The sequence below is a fragment of the Anolis carolinensis genome, chromosome 2 (genome assembly GCF_035594765.1).
Source record: "Anolis carolinensis isolate JA03-04 chromosome 2, rAnoCar3.1.pri, whole genome shotgun sequence".
Classification (NCBI taxonomy): domain Eukaryota; kingdom Metazoa; phylum Chordata; class Lepidosauria; order Squamata; family Dactyloidae; genus Anolis; species Anolis carolinensis.
In genome coordinates, this window is record NC_085842.1 from 188,705,880 (window position 1) to 188,720,912 (window position 15,033).

Consider the following 15,033-nt stretch of genomic DNA (forward strand, 5'->3'; position numbering starts at 1 on the left):
ATCTATGTAAAGATTTACAAAAGTAGATTACTTGATATATTTGAAACCAGGTATACCTTATGTGCTGTAATTTATTTTTTACTATAGTCTGACAGTTTTGCTAATAGTGGTTTCTGAATAGTTTCCAATGTCTGAATTGGCATATTTTATCATTAAATGTAAATTAAAATGGCAAAGTAATGTGCAGATAGGAGAGAGTTCTGAAATCAGTTTTTCAATTTGCCACATAAACAAAGGGGAATTGGTAAGTTTACTTAGCTTGGTAGTATTTAAATCTGAACAGAGCTTCATTATTCTCTTCTGTCTCTAATAATATCAAAGTATCATATCTGAAAATGTAACATAATTGCCATAACGAATGCATTACAGTGTTTTTTTTTAATTGGGCACTACCAGGCCTCCTGAATTTGCCAAGTTATATTGAGCTTTTCCACCTGCAACATCCGCTTCTGTAGTTCAAAGAAATTCTCAGAACTTTAAGGTAAAGAGAATAACTTTCAGACCACTTGAATCTTTATTGCTGCAATTTCCCCTTTATTTATTTATTCATTTATTCATCCACATAGACAGACAATAGTTGATGAGGCACCTAATAATAGTGGCCAATGCACCACAGAAAACAGAAGTAATGTCTCGCTGAGCCCAATGGCTAACTGGCAACATGGGTTCAGTTATCTCTACTGGCATTATTTCTTCCTCAAAGTCTGCAGCCAGTTAGGAACCCAACTATATAAGCCTCAGAAAATCCAATGGGCTTTAGAAACTGTTACCTGAAGAAGAGTTGCAACAATCCAAACTCATATCAGGCTTGCTATTCGGATAGGCTACATACAAAAGAAGGACAAGAAATGTACTACATCTTGTAAGGAGCGGTTCAGCTCAAATAGTATTTCCCCCCTTTCTTATCACCAAAAGGGCTGTGGAACGGGGCTGTGTCTTGTATCTTCCTTTAAGTCTGCAGGTGGCTCCCCAGTGTTTCCACAGCAGTCCCCCATTTCTTTCAGTTTTGAAACACAACCTTTCCAATCTAAATCAAGTGAGAGAGGTAGAGAAATATGTTTAAGTTGCTTCCACTAAGGGACATGAAGAGCTTTTAGAAGAAAGCTGAGAAAAAAGAAAGTTAAGGATTGAGTTTCTAGCAGAAAACAATTGAACGGGAGCAGAGGTTTTCTTGGGTCATTGCTAATAGTCAGCACGGATTTACCAAAAACAAATCATGCCAGACTAATCTGATCTCTTTTTTTGATAAAGTTACAAGCTGGGTAGATGCAGGGAACGCCATGGATGTAGTGTACCTGGATTTCAGTAAGGCCTTGGTGGATGACCTCTGCAGAGAGCTGGACAGGGGGAGTGTGACCCTGTTGGTTCTCTTGGACATCTCAGCGGCTTTCGATACCATCAACCATGGTATCCTTCTGGGACGGCTCTCTGAGTTGGGCCTTGGGGGTACTGCTCTGCAGTGGCTCCAGTCCTTCCTGGACGGCCGTTCCCAGTTGGTGAGGCTGGGGGACTCCTGCTCGGACCCCTGGCCATTGACCTGTGGGGTCCCGCAAGGTTCCATTCTGTCCCCCATGCTTTTTAATATCTACATGAAACCACTGGGTGAGGTCATCCGGAGTTTTGGAGTGTAGTGCCATCTCTACGCGGATGACACCCAACTCTACTACTCTTTTCCACCAAAATCCAAGGAAGCCCCTCGGATACTGGACCAGTGTCTAGCCGCTGTGTTGGCCTGGATGAGGGCGAACAAGCTGACACTTAATCCTGACAAGACAGAGGTCCTCCAGGTCAGTTGTACGTCTAATCGGGGTATTGGGTGGCAACCTGTGCTTGACAGGGTCGCACTCCCCCTGAAGGCCCAGGCCCGCAGCTTGGGGGTCCTCCTGGATTCAGGGCTGACTCTGGAGGCCCGATGTCTGCCGTGGCCGGGAGGGCCTTTGCACAATTAAAACTTGTGCACCAGCTGCGACCATACCTCGAGAAGTCAGATCTGACCATAGTGGTCCACACCTTAGTTACCTCTAGGCTGGATTATTGCAATGCGCTCTACGTGGGGCTGCCTTTGAAGACAACCCGGAAATTACAATTAGTACAGCGTTCGGCAGCCAGGTTCCTAACTGGAGCAAACTACAGGGCGCGTTCAAAGAGCTCCACTGGCTCCCTGTTTAAGGAGCTCCACTGGCTGCCGTTTATTTTCCAAGCCCAATTCAAGGTGCAGGTTATCACCTACAAAGCCCTAAACGGTTTGGGACCCACCTACCTTGGAGACCGCATCTCCCTCTATGAACCCACACTATCTCTTTGCTCGTCGGGGGAGGCCCTTCTCTTGCTTCCACCACCCTCGCAGTCGTGGTTGGTGGGGACGAGGAAGAGGGCCTTCTCCGTCGTGGCCCCCCAGCTTTGGAACTCACTCCCCAGGGAGATCAGGCAGGCCCCTACCCTCCTCTCTTTTCGGAGGAGCCTGAAAACCTGGCTCTTCCAGAAGGCATTTGATGATTGACCCTTGTAGGTTCGACCTATTTGCCCATAGGTATGCCTTCTCAGTATCACACTTAACACTTTAATGACTATGCCAGCTCCCTGATGACCTCGACATATTTTGCACCTTGGCCCGGATTCGTAAATTCAACTCATGTTTTTTAATATCTATCTTGTATGCTGACTTTTTATGACTGCTTTTTTATCAATATTGTTGTTTATCGTTGACTGTTTTATTGCATTGTTCGCTTTTATATTGTTATGTCCGGGCATGGCCCCATGTAAGCCGCCCCGAGTCCCTTCGGGGAGATGGGGCGGGGTATAAGAATAAAGTTATATTATTATTATTATTATTATTATTATTATTATTATTATTATTATTATTATTATAACTACCATATGTGTGAATTTCACAGATGGCCACTTGAAGAAACATAGTTTACAGGTAAGCAACCCAACCATCTCTTACATTTTATTGCTAGCCTAATTTCTGGTTGAAAGCCCCCTACCCTTGGAAATCATCAACCAGTGGGCCTGTGTACAGAGTGTCACTGGGTGATTTTGCAGCAAGAGACAATCTCTGCATAGCACTCAAAACCCACCCAGTCTCACCACTGTCCTTGCTGCAACTGCCTCCTTTCGGCCATCCTGCCCGATGGGACAGAGGGGAAAGCTGTATGGCAGGAAACCAACACAACCTCCAACGTTCACATAACAGGATGAGGTGCATCATTCCCTAGGCATTTAGCAAATGTTACAGATGGAAACAGGCAAAACAAACATTCGAAAGTGAAGTGGATATGGTTACAACATGCTTGTTCTATTCATTTTCCTGTTTTCAAAACAGCCAATGTGCAGTCAAACTTTTAGACTTAAAACAGCAGTGAGTGTCGCTATGTGGCAAGCTTTACCTCTGATTGAGTGGGATGTTTTAATTAGGACACAGGGCTGAAAGAAACACTGATGTTGTTCTTAGGTGCTGTGAAGTGGGCTTCAACTCAAGGAAATGCTATGAACAAATTATCAAAGGCCTGGTAAGCGTGCCCTCTGAGGAACAGCTTAAAGAGTTGGGTATGTTTAGCCTGCCGAAGAGGAGCCTGAGAGAAGACATAATAGCCATGTTTAAATATCTGAAAGGATGTCATAAGGAAGAGGGAGCAGGCTTGTTTTCTGCAGCCCTGGAGACTAGGATTCAGTTCAGCAGTGGAGCTCTCTGCCTCAGGAACGTGGTGGAAGATCCTTTTGAGGCTTTAAAACAGAGGCTGGATATCCATCTATTGGGGTGGTTTGTGTTTTTCCTGCATGGCAGGGATTTTGATTGGATGGCATGTGTGGTCTCCTCCAACTCTATGAATCTACAAGTAGTCTCTAGGAGTATCAATGGTCTTGCTCTACTTTTACCTGCAATGCCTGGTTTCTAGGCATACCTTATTTTTCTTCTCCCTCCACACTCTGTGGGGGCACAGTACATTCATCACTCCCTTCCTGTGCCACTTCAGGTTGGGTTTCGCCATCTGGAAGCTTTGTCTCATGCAGCTCAGGGGTTGCTTGTTGTTCGGCTGTTGCTGCAAGCAAGTAATCAGTTGGAAACCCTGTCTCAGAAAAGCTTCCATGCTGGTGTGCTGTTGAAAGAAACTGTCCTACTGCCACCTCTGTATTCCCATGGATGATCTGATGGGCAGCGTGAATATGTTTTCTTTGTGATAGTTTTACTGTTGAAAACAGAAAAGATGAGAAGAAGAAATTTGAAATAATAATAATAATAATAATAATAATAATAATAATAATAATAATAAAGGATTGTGCTCCCTTATATTTCCTTCCTATAGTTTCATCTGGAGAAAGAGTTCTGCAAAAGAAGGTCCTAGATCAAAAGCTCAACAAATCCTTAACATCTGAATCCTATTAAAGGATCATCATTTTCTAACAAATCTTTGGAGATTTGGTAGTAACAATGAGTGACTCCAAAAGTTCATGCTAAAATACAGACCACATCCAGACCTCACCAGTAAATTGGATCTTGCAGGTATCAGACAGGATATCAAAAACCAAGGTTTAAGTCAGTGTTTCTCAAACTGGGGGTCGGGTCCCCTGGGGGAGGTCATGAGGGGGGCGTCAGAGGGGTTGTCAAAGACAATCAGAAAACACATATTTCTGATGGTCTTAGGAACCCCTTTGGCAGAGAAGGCTGAAGATCTCTCCGTCTGTCCTTCTCTTCTTTTTGGAAATAGACGGCAAATCCTCACACCAAAAGCCCTCCTCCTGCTGTGATTGGCCAGCCTCTCCACTGGCTTCTCAGCCAAGGGGAGGGTCAGTCCTCCCCAAATCCCACCAGTATTCACAGTTGGCTATGTTGGGTCTATGTGCCAAGTTTGGTCCAGATCCATCGTCATCTAGGTTCATACTTTTTGGATGTGGGCGAACTACAACTCCCATATGCCAAGGTCAATCACCCCAAACCCTGCCTGTATTCACAGTTGGCCACGTTGGGTCTGTCTGTCCACTTTGGTTCAGATCCATCATTGGTGGTGGTCACAGGGTTCTCTGGATTTCAAGGTTGGTCATATTGGGTATTTGTGCCAAGTTTGATCCAGATCCATCAGTTGGGTGTACATTGCTTTGTTAACATGGGTGAATTATAACTCCCAACCTCTGAAGTCAGTTCCCTCGAAACCCCACCAATATTCAAAGTTTGGCATGTTGGGTATGTGTGGCAAGTTTACTAGTTTCATCATCAGTTTGGTACAGAGTGTTCTCTGAATGTTAAACTACAACTCCCAAAATTCAAAAACAGCCCCCACCCCAACCCCAGCAGTATTCAATGTTGGCCATGAAGGTAGTGTGCTAAGTCTGGTGCGGATCCACGGTGGGCTAGGTTCAGAATGCTCTTTGATTGTAGGTGAACTATAAATCCCAGCAACTACAGTTCCCAAATGTCAAGGTCTATTTTCCCCCAAACCACCAGTGTTCACATTTGGGCATATTGAGTATTTGTGCCAAGTTTGGTCTGGATGTAGGTGAACTACAATTCCAAAACTCAAGGTCAATGCCCACCAAACTCTTCCAGTATTTTCTGTTGGTAATGGGAGTTCTGTGTGCCAAGTTTGGTTCAATTCCATCATTGGTGGAGTTGTAGGTTAACTATAAATTCCAGCAACTACTACTCCGAAATGACAAAATCAATCCCACCCCAAACCCACCATTATTCAAATGTGGGCGCCATATTGGGTATTTGTGTCAAATTTGGTCCAGTGAATGAAAATATATCCTGCATATCAGATATTTACATTACGATTCATAACAGTAGCAAAATTACAGTTATGAAGTAGCAACGAAAATAATTTTATGATTGGGGGTCACCACCACAACATGAGGAACTGTATTAAGGCGTCGTGGCATTAGGAAGGTTGAGAACCACTGGTTTAAATGAAAATAATGTGGAGAAAGCATCAGAACGCAAGTAATTACCTAACCACGACAGTGTCACAATAAGCAACCTGCTTTGACAAGGGGATAAGAGAAACAATTGAGACAGTGATACATATAAATCCACACTCAGTTATAGGATTGGGCAGCCTTTAAACCTCTTCCAAAGATGAATGTGATTTTGGTGAGCAACAGTGACAAGGATATGGACTGACCATATTAGCAATACTACTGACCCACCTCTGATCAACATGGAGTGTACTGAGGCAGAGTGAGAGAGAGTAAATCATTCTCTGGGGTGTCCTTGTACCAAGGACACAATCTGAAAGAAATGGTCATCCATCAATTTTCCAGAGTGAAGGCAATAATCTCTCCTACAAAGACAAACTCACCTGTCATAAGAGGGAGTGGGCTTGTTTTCTGCTGCCCCGAAGACTCAGACTTGGAGCAATGGGTTCAAATGACAGGAACAGAGATTCCATCTAAACATTAGGAAGAACTTCCTGGCTGTCAAAGCTGTTCAACAGTGGAACTCTCTGCCTCAGAGTGGGGTTCCTCCTTTAAGGGCTTTTAAACAGAGGCCATCTGTCAAAGGTATTTTGACTACATTTTTCCTGCATGGCAGGGGGTTGAACTGGATGGCCCTTGTGGTCTCTTCCAACAATATGATTCTATGACTTAATGAGCAGGATTTTAAAAAAGCAGGATTCAACATAAAAACTGGGTATGCATCCATATTTATTTATTTATTTATTTATTTATTTATTTATTTATTTACAGCATTTATATTCCGCCCTTCTCACCCCGAAGGGGACTCAGGGCGGATCACATTGCACACGTAAAGGCAAACATTCAATGCCATAACATAGAATGGAGACAGAGACAAGACTCAGGCACGGGCTGGCCTCGAACTCATGACCTCTTGGTCAGAGTGATTTGTTGCAGCTGGCTTGCTTTCCAGCCTGCGCCACAGCCACGAGTAGTGTTATACTCGTAGTTGTCACTGCAAACTTTCAGTACAAGAAGGTCCAACACCAATGGCTGCTTTAGTTTCAAAAGATCTGAGCTTGCTTAGCTGACACTTGTCGCCTACAGACATCTTTTTCTTTTCTTTTGATTGTAGACACCTTTAAATATAGAGATGTTCTTCTTTGGGGTAAAAATGAGATTGGGTCCAAGGCTGCCATTAGGAGACGAGGAGGTAAACTTTTCAGCACATATGTCAAACTCAAAGCCCGTGAGCCGAATCCAGCCTACCATGACATTTGATGTGGCCCTCCAGACTGGACTACAAATCCTGTATTCCTCCTCTTCCTTAGACATCACGGCTAGAGTTAATGGGAATTGGGATACAGTGATATCTGGAAGACTGCAGTTTGTTCTGTTAAGTCAGGATAGTGGGGCTTGAATTTAGATGCAAGGCTTGTGAATATGATGCCTGATGTTAAAATGTCCTTTAATCTTCCCCCAACTGCAGAGCCACAAGTGCTGTTGGGTTGCAATTCCCACTATCCCCAGTCCAAAGTGATGGGAGTTGCCATTAAATAACATCTGGGGGGCCAAATTGGGTAAAAACTAAACAGCACCAACTACTATAGTTGGCCCTCTGTATCCATGGATTCTCCTTCCATGAATTAAATGGCTCTCTGAAGGCTGATGTGGCCCTCAATGAAAAGAAGTTTGAGACCTCTGCCTTATAGAGCCTGAAAGCTGCAGTCCTACTGCAACAGGATCCACTGAAGTACAGGCAGAGACTCAAGAGACATCTCCAGCATTGGCTAGCACCCAGTGAATGTAGGAATGTAGGAAAGGTCATGAGAGTCTGAGAAGTTTTAAAACTCTCCAACATCTCGAACTACTAAAGCAGTGGTTCCCAAATTATTTGGCCTACCGCCCCCCTTCCAGAAAAAATATTACTCAGCGCCTCCTGGAAAGGGGAGCATGGCTTAGAGGGGTGGGTGTGGCTCCAAGAGGGCGGGGCTGAGCCTCTCCCCTAGTCCAAGATGCAGGGCTGGGAGGGAAAGGTCGAAGGGGCCACAAATAGGAGGCCAGGACTGGGATGGGTGGAGTTACGAGCTCTGAGGCAGGGCTGAGCTTCTATCTCTGTCCTGCGGCGCCTGCCAGAACAAAGGGGGTGTGGTTAGAGGAGGGGGCGGGGCCTCTTCCCAAGTGCCTGACGGGGCTGGACCTCTATACCCTGCCTCCATGTTCTAACAAGCGCCTCAGGGGAGGTATACAGAGGCTCTTGGGAAGAGGCCCCTAGCCCTGCCCTTTAGTCCCAAAAGCACTCTCAGGAGAGGTACAGAGGCTCAGCCCTGTCTTGGTCTCTTGGAAGGAGGCCCCGCCCCCTTCCCTAGCTCCGCCCGCTGTGTCCCAACAAGAGCCTCAGGAGAGGTATAGAATTCTCAGCCCAGTCTCAGGTTCTTGGGAAGAAGCCATGCCCACTCCTCTAGCCCCGCCCATTGTGTGTCCTACCCTGTTTCCCCTAAAATAAGACATCCCCAGAAAATAACACCTAGTAGAGGTTTTGCTGAATTGCTAAATATAAGGCCTCCCTCGAAAGTAAGACCTAGCAAAGTTTTTGTTTGGAAGCATGCCCAACGAACAGAACACCAGAGCATGCAGGATCAGTAAATGTACGTACCATAGAGTGTTGTACATGGAAATAATGGTAGTAACAAGAAATTCCTGATAGGATTCACAGTTTATCTGGTTATGCTGGTTTATGATGACAACTACTGTACAGTATATAATAAATATTCATTTCTTTTGTTCAACAATAAATGTAAATTCTCCTTCATGGAAAAATAAGACATCCCCTGAAAATAAGACATAGAGAATCTTTGGGAGCAAAAATTAATAGAAGACACTGTCTTATTTTCAGGGAAACAAGGTAACAGGCGCCTCAGGTGCTCAGCCCTGTCTCTGGGACTTAGGAAGAGGCCCTGCCCAGGGCCGGCCCTAGGTGATTTTCAAGTGTAAGCAAACAGTATTTTTGGCCCCCCCCCAAAAAAAAAACAATAACTAAAAACCAAAAGATAGAAGGTAGAGGTGAATAGAATATATGTGTGTGTGTGAGATATATATATATATATATATATATATATATATATATATATATACACACATACACACACACACACATATATATATATATATACACACACACACACACACACACACACACATACACATACTAGCTGTGCCCGGCCACGCGTTGCTGTGGCAAAGTATGGTGGTATGGGAAATAAAGTATTGAGGAATTGGCGGTAGTTAAGGTAAAGGTAAATGTTTTCCCCTGATGTTAAGTCCAGTCATGTCTGACTCTGGGGGTTGGTGCTCATCTCCATTTCTAAGCTGAAGAGCCGGCGTTGTCCGTAGACTCCTCCAAGGTCATGTGGGATGACTGCATGGAGCGGCATTACCTTCCCACCGGAGCAGTACCTATTGATGCACTCACATTTACATGTTTTTGAACTTCTGGGTTGGCAGAAGCTGGGGCTAACAGTGGGGGCTCTCTCGGCTCCCCCAATTCAAACCTGTGGCCTTTCGGTCCAGAAGTTCAGCAGCTCAGCGCTTTAACATGCTGTGCCATCAGGGGATATTATTTCCGAAAGGTTGTGAATATACAATATTTCTGATTGTTTTGTTTTTTTTTTTTGTCTGTTGGAGGCAAGTATGAATGCTGCAATTAGGAAAAATGATTAGGATGTAATGGCCTTGCAGATTTAAAGCCTGGCTGTTTCCTCCCTGCGTGATTTTTTTGTTGGGAGGTGTTAGCTGGCCCTGATTGTTTCCTGTCTGGAATTCCCTTGTTTTCAGAGTGGTGTTATTTGCGATATTTTATGTGCTTCTACTGTCTGTGGCCCTGAGAAAACAGAGGATTGGCCAGACTTTGATGATGGGAATCCTTTGTTGGGAGGGGTTAGCTGGCCCTGATTGTTTTCTGTGTGGAATTTCCCTGTTTTCAGAGTGTTGTTCTTTATTTAGTGTTCTGATTTTAGAGATTGTATTGTTCTGTTATACCACATTAATTTGTATATATTCTGATTTTAGTGTTTTTGAATACTTGGAGCCAGATTGTATTCATTTTCACGGTTGACTGCAACACAATAATAATAATCATCATAATAATGATAGTAATGATAGTACTAACAATGACTTTGGTAATACACAGTGCTTCACTGCCTTGCAACTGAAGCACCAAAACATCATGTTAGACAACAAATTTGGCAGAAAATGTAGTTCAATACGCAGTAATGCTCTGTAGTAATTACTGTATTTATAAGTTTAGCACCAAAATATCACGATATATTGAAAACATTGACTACAAAAATGCGTTGGATAATCCAGAACGTTGGATAAGCGAGTGTTGGATAAGTGAGATTCTTCTTTAATATGAAATAATTACTGGGATAGAATAATGCAGAACAATATAATCTCTAAAACCAGGACAGTAAATAAACAGGGGAATTCCACACAGGAAACAATCAGGGCCAGCTAACACCTCCCAACAAAGTATTCCCATCATCAAAGTCTGGAAAATCCTCTGTTTTCTCAGGGCCACAGACAGTAGAAGCACATAAAATATCGCAAACAACACCACTCTGAAAACAAGGGAATTCCAGACAGGAAACAATCAGGGCCAGCTAACACCTCCCAACAAAAAATTCACTCAGGGAGGAAACAGCCAGGCTTTAAAGCTGCAAGGCCATTACATCCTAATCATTTTTCCTAATTGCAGCATTCATACTTGCCTCCAACAAACAAAAAAACCAGTCAGAAATATTGTATATTCACAACCTTTAGGAAATAATATCCCCTGATGGCGCAGCGTGTTAAAGCGCTGAGCTGCTGAACTTCTGGACCGAAAGGCCACAGGTTTGAATTGGGGGAGCGGAGAGAGCCCCCACTGTTAGCCCCAGCTTCTGCCAACCCAGAGGTTCAAAAACATGCAAATGTGAGTGCATCAATAGGTACTGCTCCGGCGGGAAGGTAACGCCGCTCCATGCAGTCATCCCACATGACCTTGGAGGAGTCTACGGACAACGCTGGCTTTTCGGCTTAGAAATGGAGATGAGCACCAACCCCCAGAGTCACACATGACTGGACTTAATGTCAGGGGAAAACCTTTACCCTTTACCTTAACTACCACCAAGTCCTCAATACTTTATTTCCCATACCACCATATTTCGCCACAGCAACGCGTGGCCGGGCACAGCTAGTATATATATATAAGAGTGATGGCATCACGGCAACTCACAAAACAACAAAAGTACAGGCCCCCCAACCTCGAAATTTGACAACACAACCCATCACCCACGCCTCAGGGTTGATACAACAAAAAGAAAAGAAAAATAAAGTCCTAATTAGAGGGAGAGCAATAATTTTTTTTATCCAATTGCTGCCAGTTTAGAGGGCTAATCTCTGCCCACTTGGTTGCCTAGCAACCAAGGGACAGCCAGGTTTCAGTTAGGGGACAGGCAGATTTAGGCCTCACTTAGACTTCTTCCACAGATTATCTAATTGTAGTCAGTGTTTTAAATTCATTGTGATATTTTAGTGGTAAATTTGTAAATACAGTACAGTAGAGTCTCACTTATCCAACATAAACGGGCCGGCAGAACGTTGGATAAGCGAATATGTTGGATAATGAGGAATTAAGGATAACCCTATTAAACATCAAATTAAGTTATGATTTTACAAATTAAGCACCCAAAACATCATGTTAGACAACAAATTTGTCAGAAAAAGTAGTTCAGTACACAGTAATGCTATATAGTAATTACTGTATTTATGAATTTAGCACCAAAATATTACGATATATTGAAAGCATTGACTACAAAAATGCGTTGGATAATCCAGAATGTTGGATAAGCGAGTGTTGGATAAGTGAGACTCTACTGTAAATACTACATAGCATTACTGCGCGTGGAACTACTTTTTCTGTCAAATTTGTTGTATAATATGATGTTTTGGTGCTTAATTTGTATAACGATTACCTAATTTGATGTTTAATTGGCTTTTCCTGAATCCCTTCTTATTATCCAACATATTCACTTATCCTGCCGGCCTGTTTACGTTGGATAAGTGAGACTCTACTGTATATTTCTAATCTTATATTATCTGCTCAGAACTGGATTATATGAGGCCCCTTCTTCACAGCTGTATAAAATGCACACTGAAGTGGATTATATGGCAGTGTGGAGTCAAGATAATCCAGTGCAAAGCAGATAATATAAGATTATAAATGGGTTATATAGCTGTGTGGAAGCGCCTTGAGTCTACACTGCCATATAATCCAGTGCAAATTAGATAATCTGTGGAAGAAGTCTAAGTGAGGCCTAAATCTGCCTGTCCCCTAACTGAAACCTGGCTGTCCCTTGGTTGCTAGGCAACCAAGTGGGCAGAGATTAGCCCTCTAAACTGGCAGCAACTGGATAAAAAAAATTATTGCTCTCCCTCTAATTAGGACTTTATTTTTCTTTTCTTTTTGTTGTATCAACCTTGAGGTGTGGATGATGGGTTGTGTTGTCAAATTTTGAGGTTTGGGGGCCTGTACTTTTGTTGTTTTGTGAGTTGCCGTGATGCCATCACTCTTTTATATATATAGATAGTCCCTGTGTGTGTGTGTGTGTGTGTGTATAAATAAATATATATGTGTGTGTGTGTGTGTGTGTGTGTGTGTGTGTGTGTGTGTATAGATAGATAGAGTCCACACTGCCAGATAATCTGGGATAAACCGAAAATTTGTGATTGGATCCTGGGATATAGGTCCTGTCTGGAAGGGCCGTAAGTGGCATATAAACTTTGGCAAGCTGGGCATTCCTTCTGCATGCTACAGCAGGCAGAAATGCAAATCATGGGTCAGTTGAGCAACATAACAAGGAGGCAAAGAGAGAGGGCTCTTGCACACAGCCATATAACCCAGAATATCTGCATTGAACTGAGTTATCTGAGTCCACATTGCCAGATAATCCAGCTCAAAGCATAAAATGTGGGATTGTATTCAGCTGTGTTGAAGGGGCCACAGAGTGGACCCTTGCTCTCTCTCTCTCTCAGTTGTATAGTCGTTTCAGACTCTTCGTGACTTCATGGACCAGTCCACGCCAGAGCTCCCTGTTGGCCGTTGCCGCCCCCAGTTCCTTCAAGGTCAAGCCAGTCACTTCAAGGATACCGTCCATCCATCTCGCCCTTGGTCGGCCTCTCTTCCTTTTTCCTTCCATTTTCCCCAGCATCATGATCTTTTCCAAGCTTTCCTGTCTTCTCATGATGTGGCCAAAATACTTCAACTTTGCCTCTAATATCCTTCCCTCCAGTGAGCAGCCGGGCGTTATTTCCTGGAGGATGGACTGGTTGGATCTTCTTGTGGTCCAAGGCGCTCTCAGGATTTTCCTCCAGCACCAAAATTCAAAAGCATCTATCTTCCTTCGCTCAGCCTTCCTTATGGTTCAGCTCTCGCAACCATAGGTTACTAGGGGAATACCATTGCTTTCACTATGTGGACCTGCGTTGCCAGTGTGATGTCTCTGCTCTTGACTATTTTGTCAAGGTTGGCTATTGCTCTCCTCACAAGAAATAAATGTCTTCTGATTTCCTGGCTGCAGTCTGCATCTGCAGTGATCTTCGCGCCTAGAAATATAGTCTGTCACTGCCTCCACGTTTTCTCCTTCTATTTGCCAGTTATCAATAGGTGTAGTTGCCATGATCTTGGTTTTCTTGATGTTTAACTGCAGCCCGGCTTTTGCACTTTCTTCTTTCACTTTGGTGATAAGGCTCCTCAGCTCTTCCTCACTTTTAACTCAATTTTAACTCCAGCTTTGGAATCGTCAAGCCCTGCACGTCGCATGATGTGTTCTGCGTACAAGTTGAATAGGTAGGGTGAAAGTATGCAGCCCTACCGCACTCCTTTCCCAATCTTGAACCAGTCTGTTGTTCCATTGTCTGTTCTTACTGTGGCTGCTTGGTCTTTATACAGATTTCTCAGGAGACAGACAAGGTGACTTGGTATCCCCATACCACCAAGAACATGCCATAGTTTATTATGATCCACACAGTCAAAGGCTTTAGAATAGTCAATAAAGCAGAAGTAGATGTTTTTCTGGAACTCCCTGGCTTCCTCCATTATCCAGCAGATATTGGCAATTTGGTATCTCATTCCTCTGCCTTTTCTGAACCCAGCTTGGACATCTGGCAACTCTCACTCCATGTATTGCTGGAGTCTGCCTTACAGGATCTTGAGCATTACCTTGCTGGTATGGGAAATAAGTGCCACTGTACGTAAGTTTGAGCATTCTTTAGCATTTCCCTTGCACACAGCCCTATATCCCACAATATCTGCTTTGAACTGGGTTATCTACGTCCATACTCAAGATAATGTGGCATTTTCTGTCTTGTTATTCTGGGATATAGGGCTGTGTGGAAGGGCCTCCAGACATGCTAACATTGTGTGTGGGAGAAGAGGGGAGGGCGAAATGTTCTGTCGTGTTTGTGTGGTGTCTCGGGAATGGAAAGCCGCCCACCTCTCCCGCGTGGGTTGGGGCCAATGGGAAGAGGGGACATGAGTCACTGATCTTTTGCCGAGGCGGGTGGCCTTTTGCTGTGACCATAGCGTGAACTACAAAGCCTGGCAAGGTTTGTAGCAGATTTGAAACGCAGATAGGAGCACGGCAGCGCGAGGCCTGGAGTTTCCTCCCCAAGTCGAGAAAGGACACAACAACAGCAGCAGCAAAAAAACATATCATAAGCTACAGCCCGAGATATAAAGGGAAGGGATGAAAATAGTGAAGAGAAGCCGCTTCCTCCCCAAGGAGAGGAGGCAGGAAAGGTGAGTGCCTTCCTCAGCGGCAGCGGCAGGAAAGGAGTGCACGGGGCGAGCGAGGAGGCGGGGAAGGTGAGTTTTTTTCCTTCCTTGCTCACCCTGTGCGCACGGCAGCAGCGGGGGGCTTCTTCGTACTTTCCCTCCCTTCCTGGCCCCCGCTCCTTCTCTGGCCCCGCTCCCGTGTCCCAGTAGGTGCCTCACCGCCCCCCTGGATTGCTCCAGCGCCCACCGGGGGGCGGTAATGCCCACTTTGGGAATCACTGTACTAAAGGAACAAACTTTTTTTTTCATGTCAGGAGCGACTTGAG

At 44.2% G+C, this 15,033-nt stretch overlaps 1 protein-coding gene across 1 annotated transcript in view; it reads right to left on the reverse strand.

Moving 5' to 3' along the window:
• Positions 1 to 513: 513 nt before the first annotated feature.
• The window catches only part of cfap91 (cilia and flagella associated protein 91), a 78,791-nt gene continuing 64,271 nt past the window's right edge, over positions 514 to 15,033 (reverse strand). The window contains exons 17-18 of the mRNA XM_003226782.4: positions 3,906 to 4,190; positions 514 to 1,027 (exon numbers count right to left, since the gene is read on the reverse strand). Of these exons, the coding sequence (XP_003226830.2) occupies positions 3,907 to 4,190 (284 nt within the window). The 3' untranslated portion in view covers positions 514 to 1,027; position 3,906. The remainder of the gene's footprint in view (positions 1,028 to 3,905; positions 4,191 to 15,033) is intronic.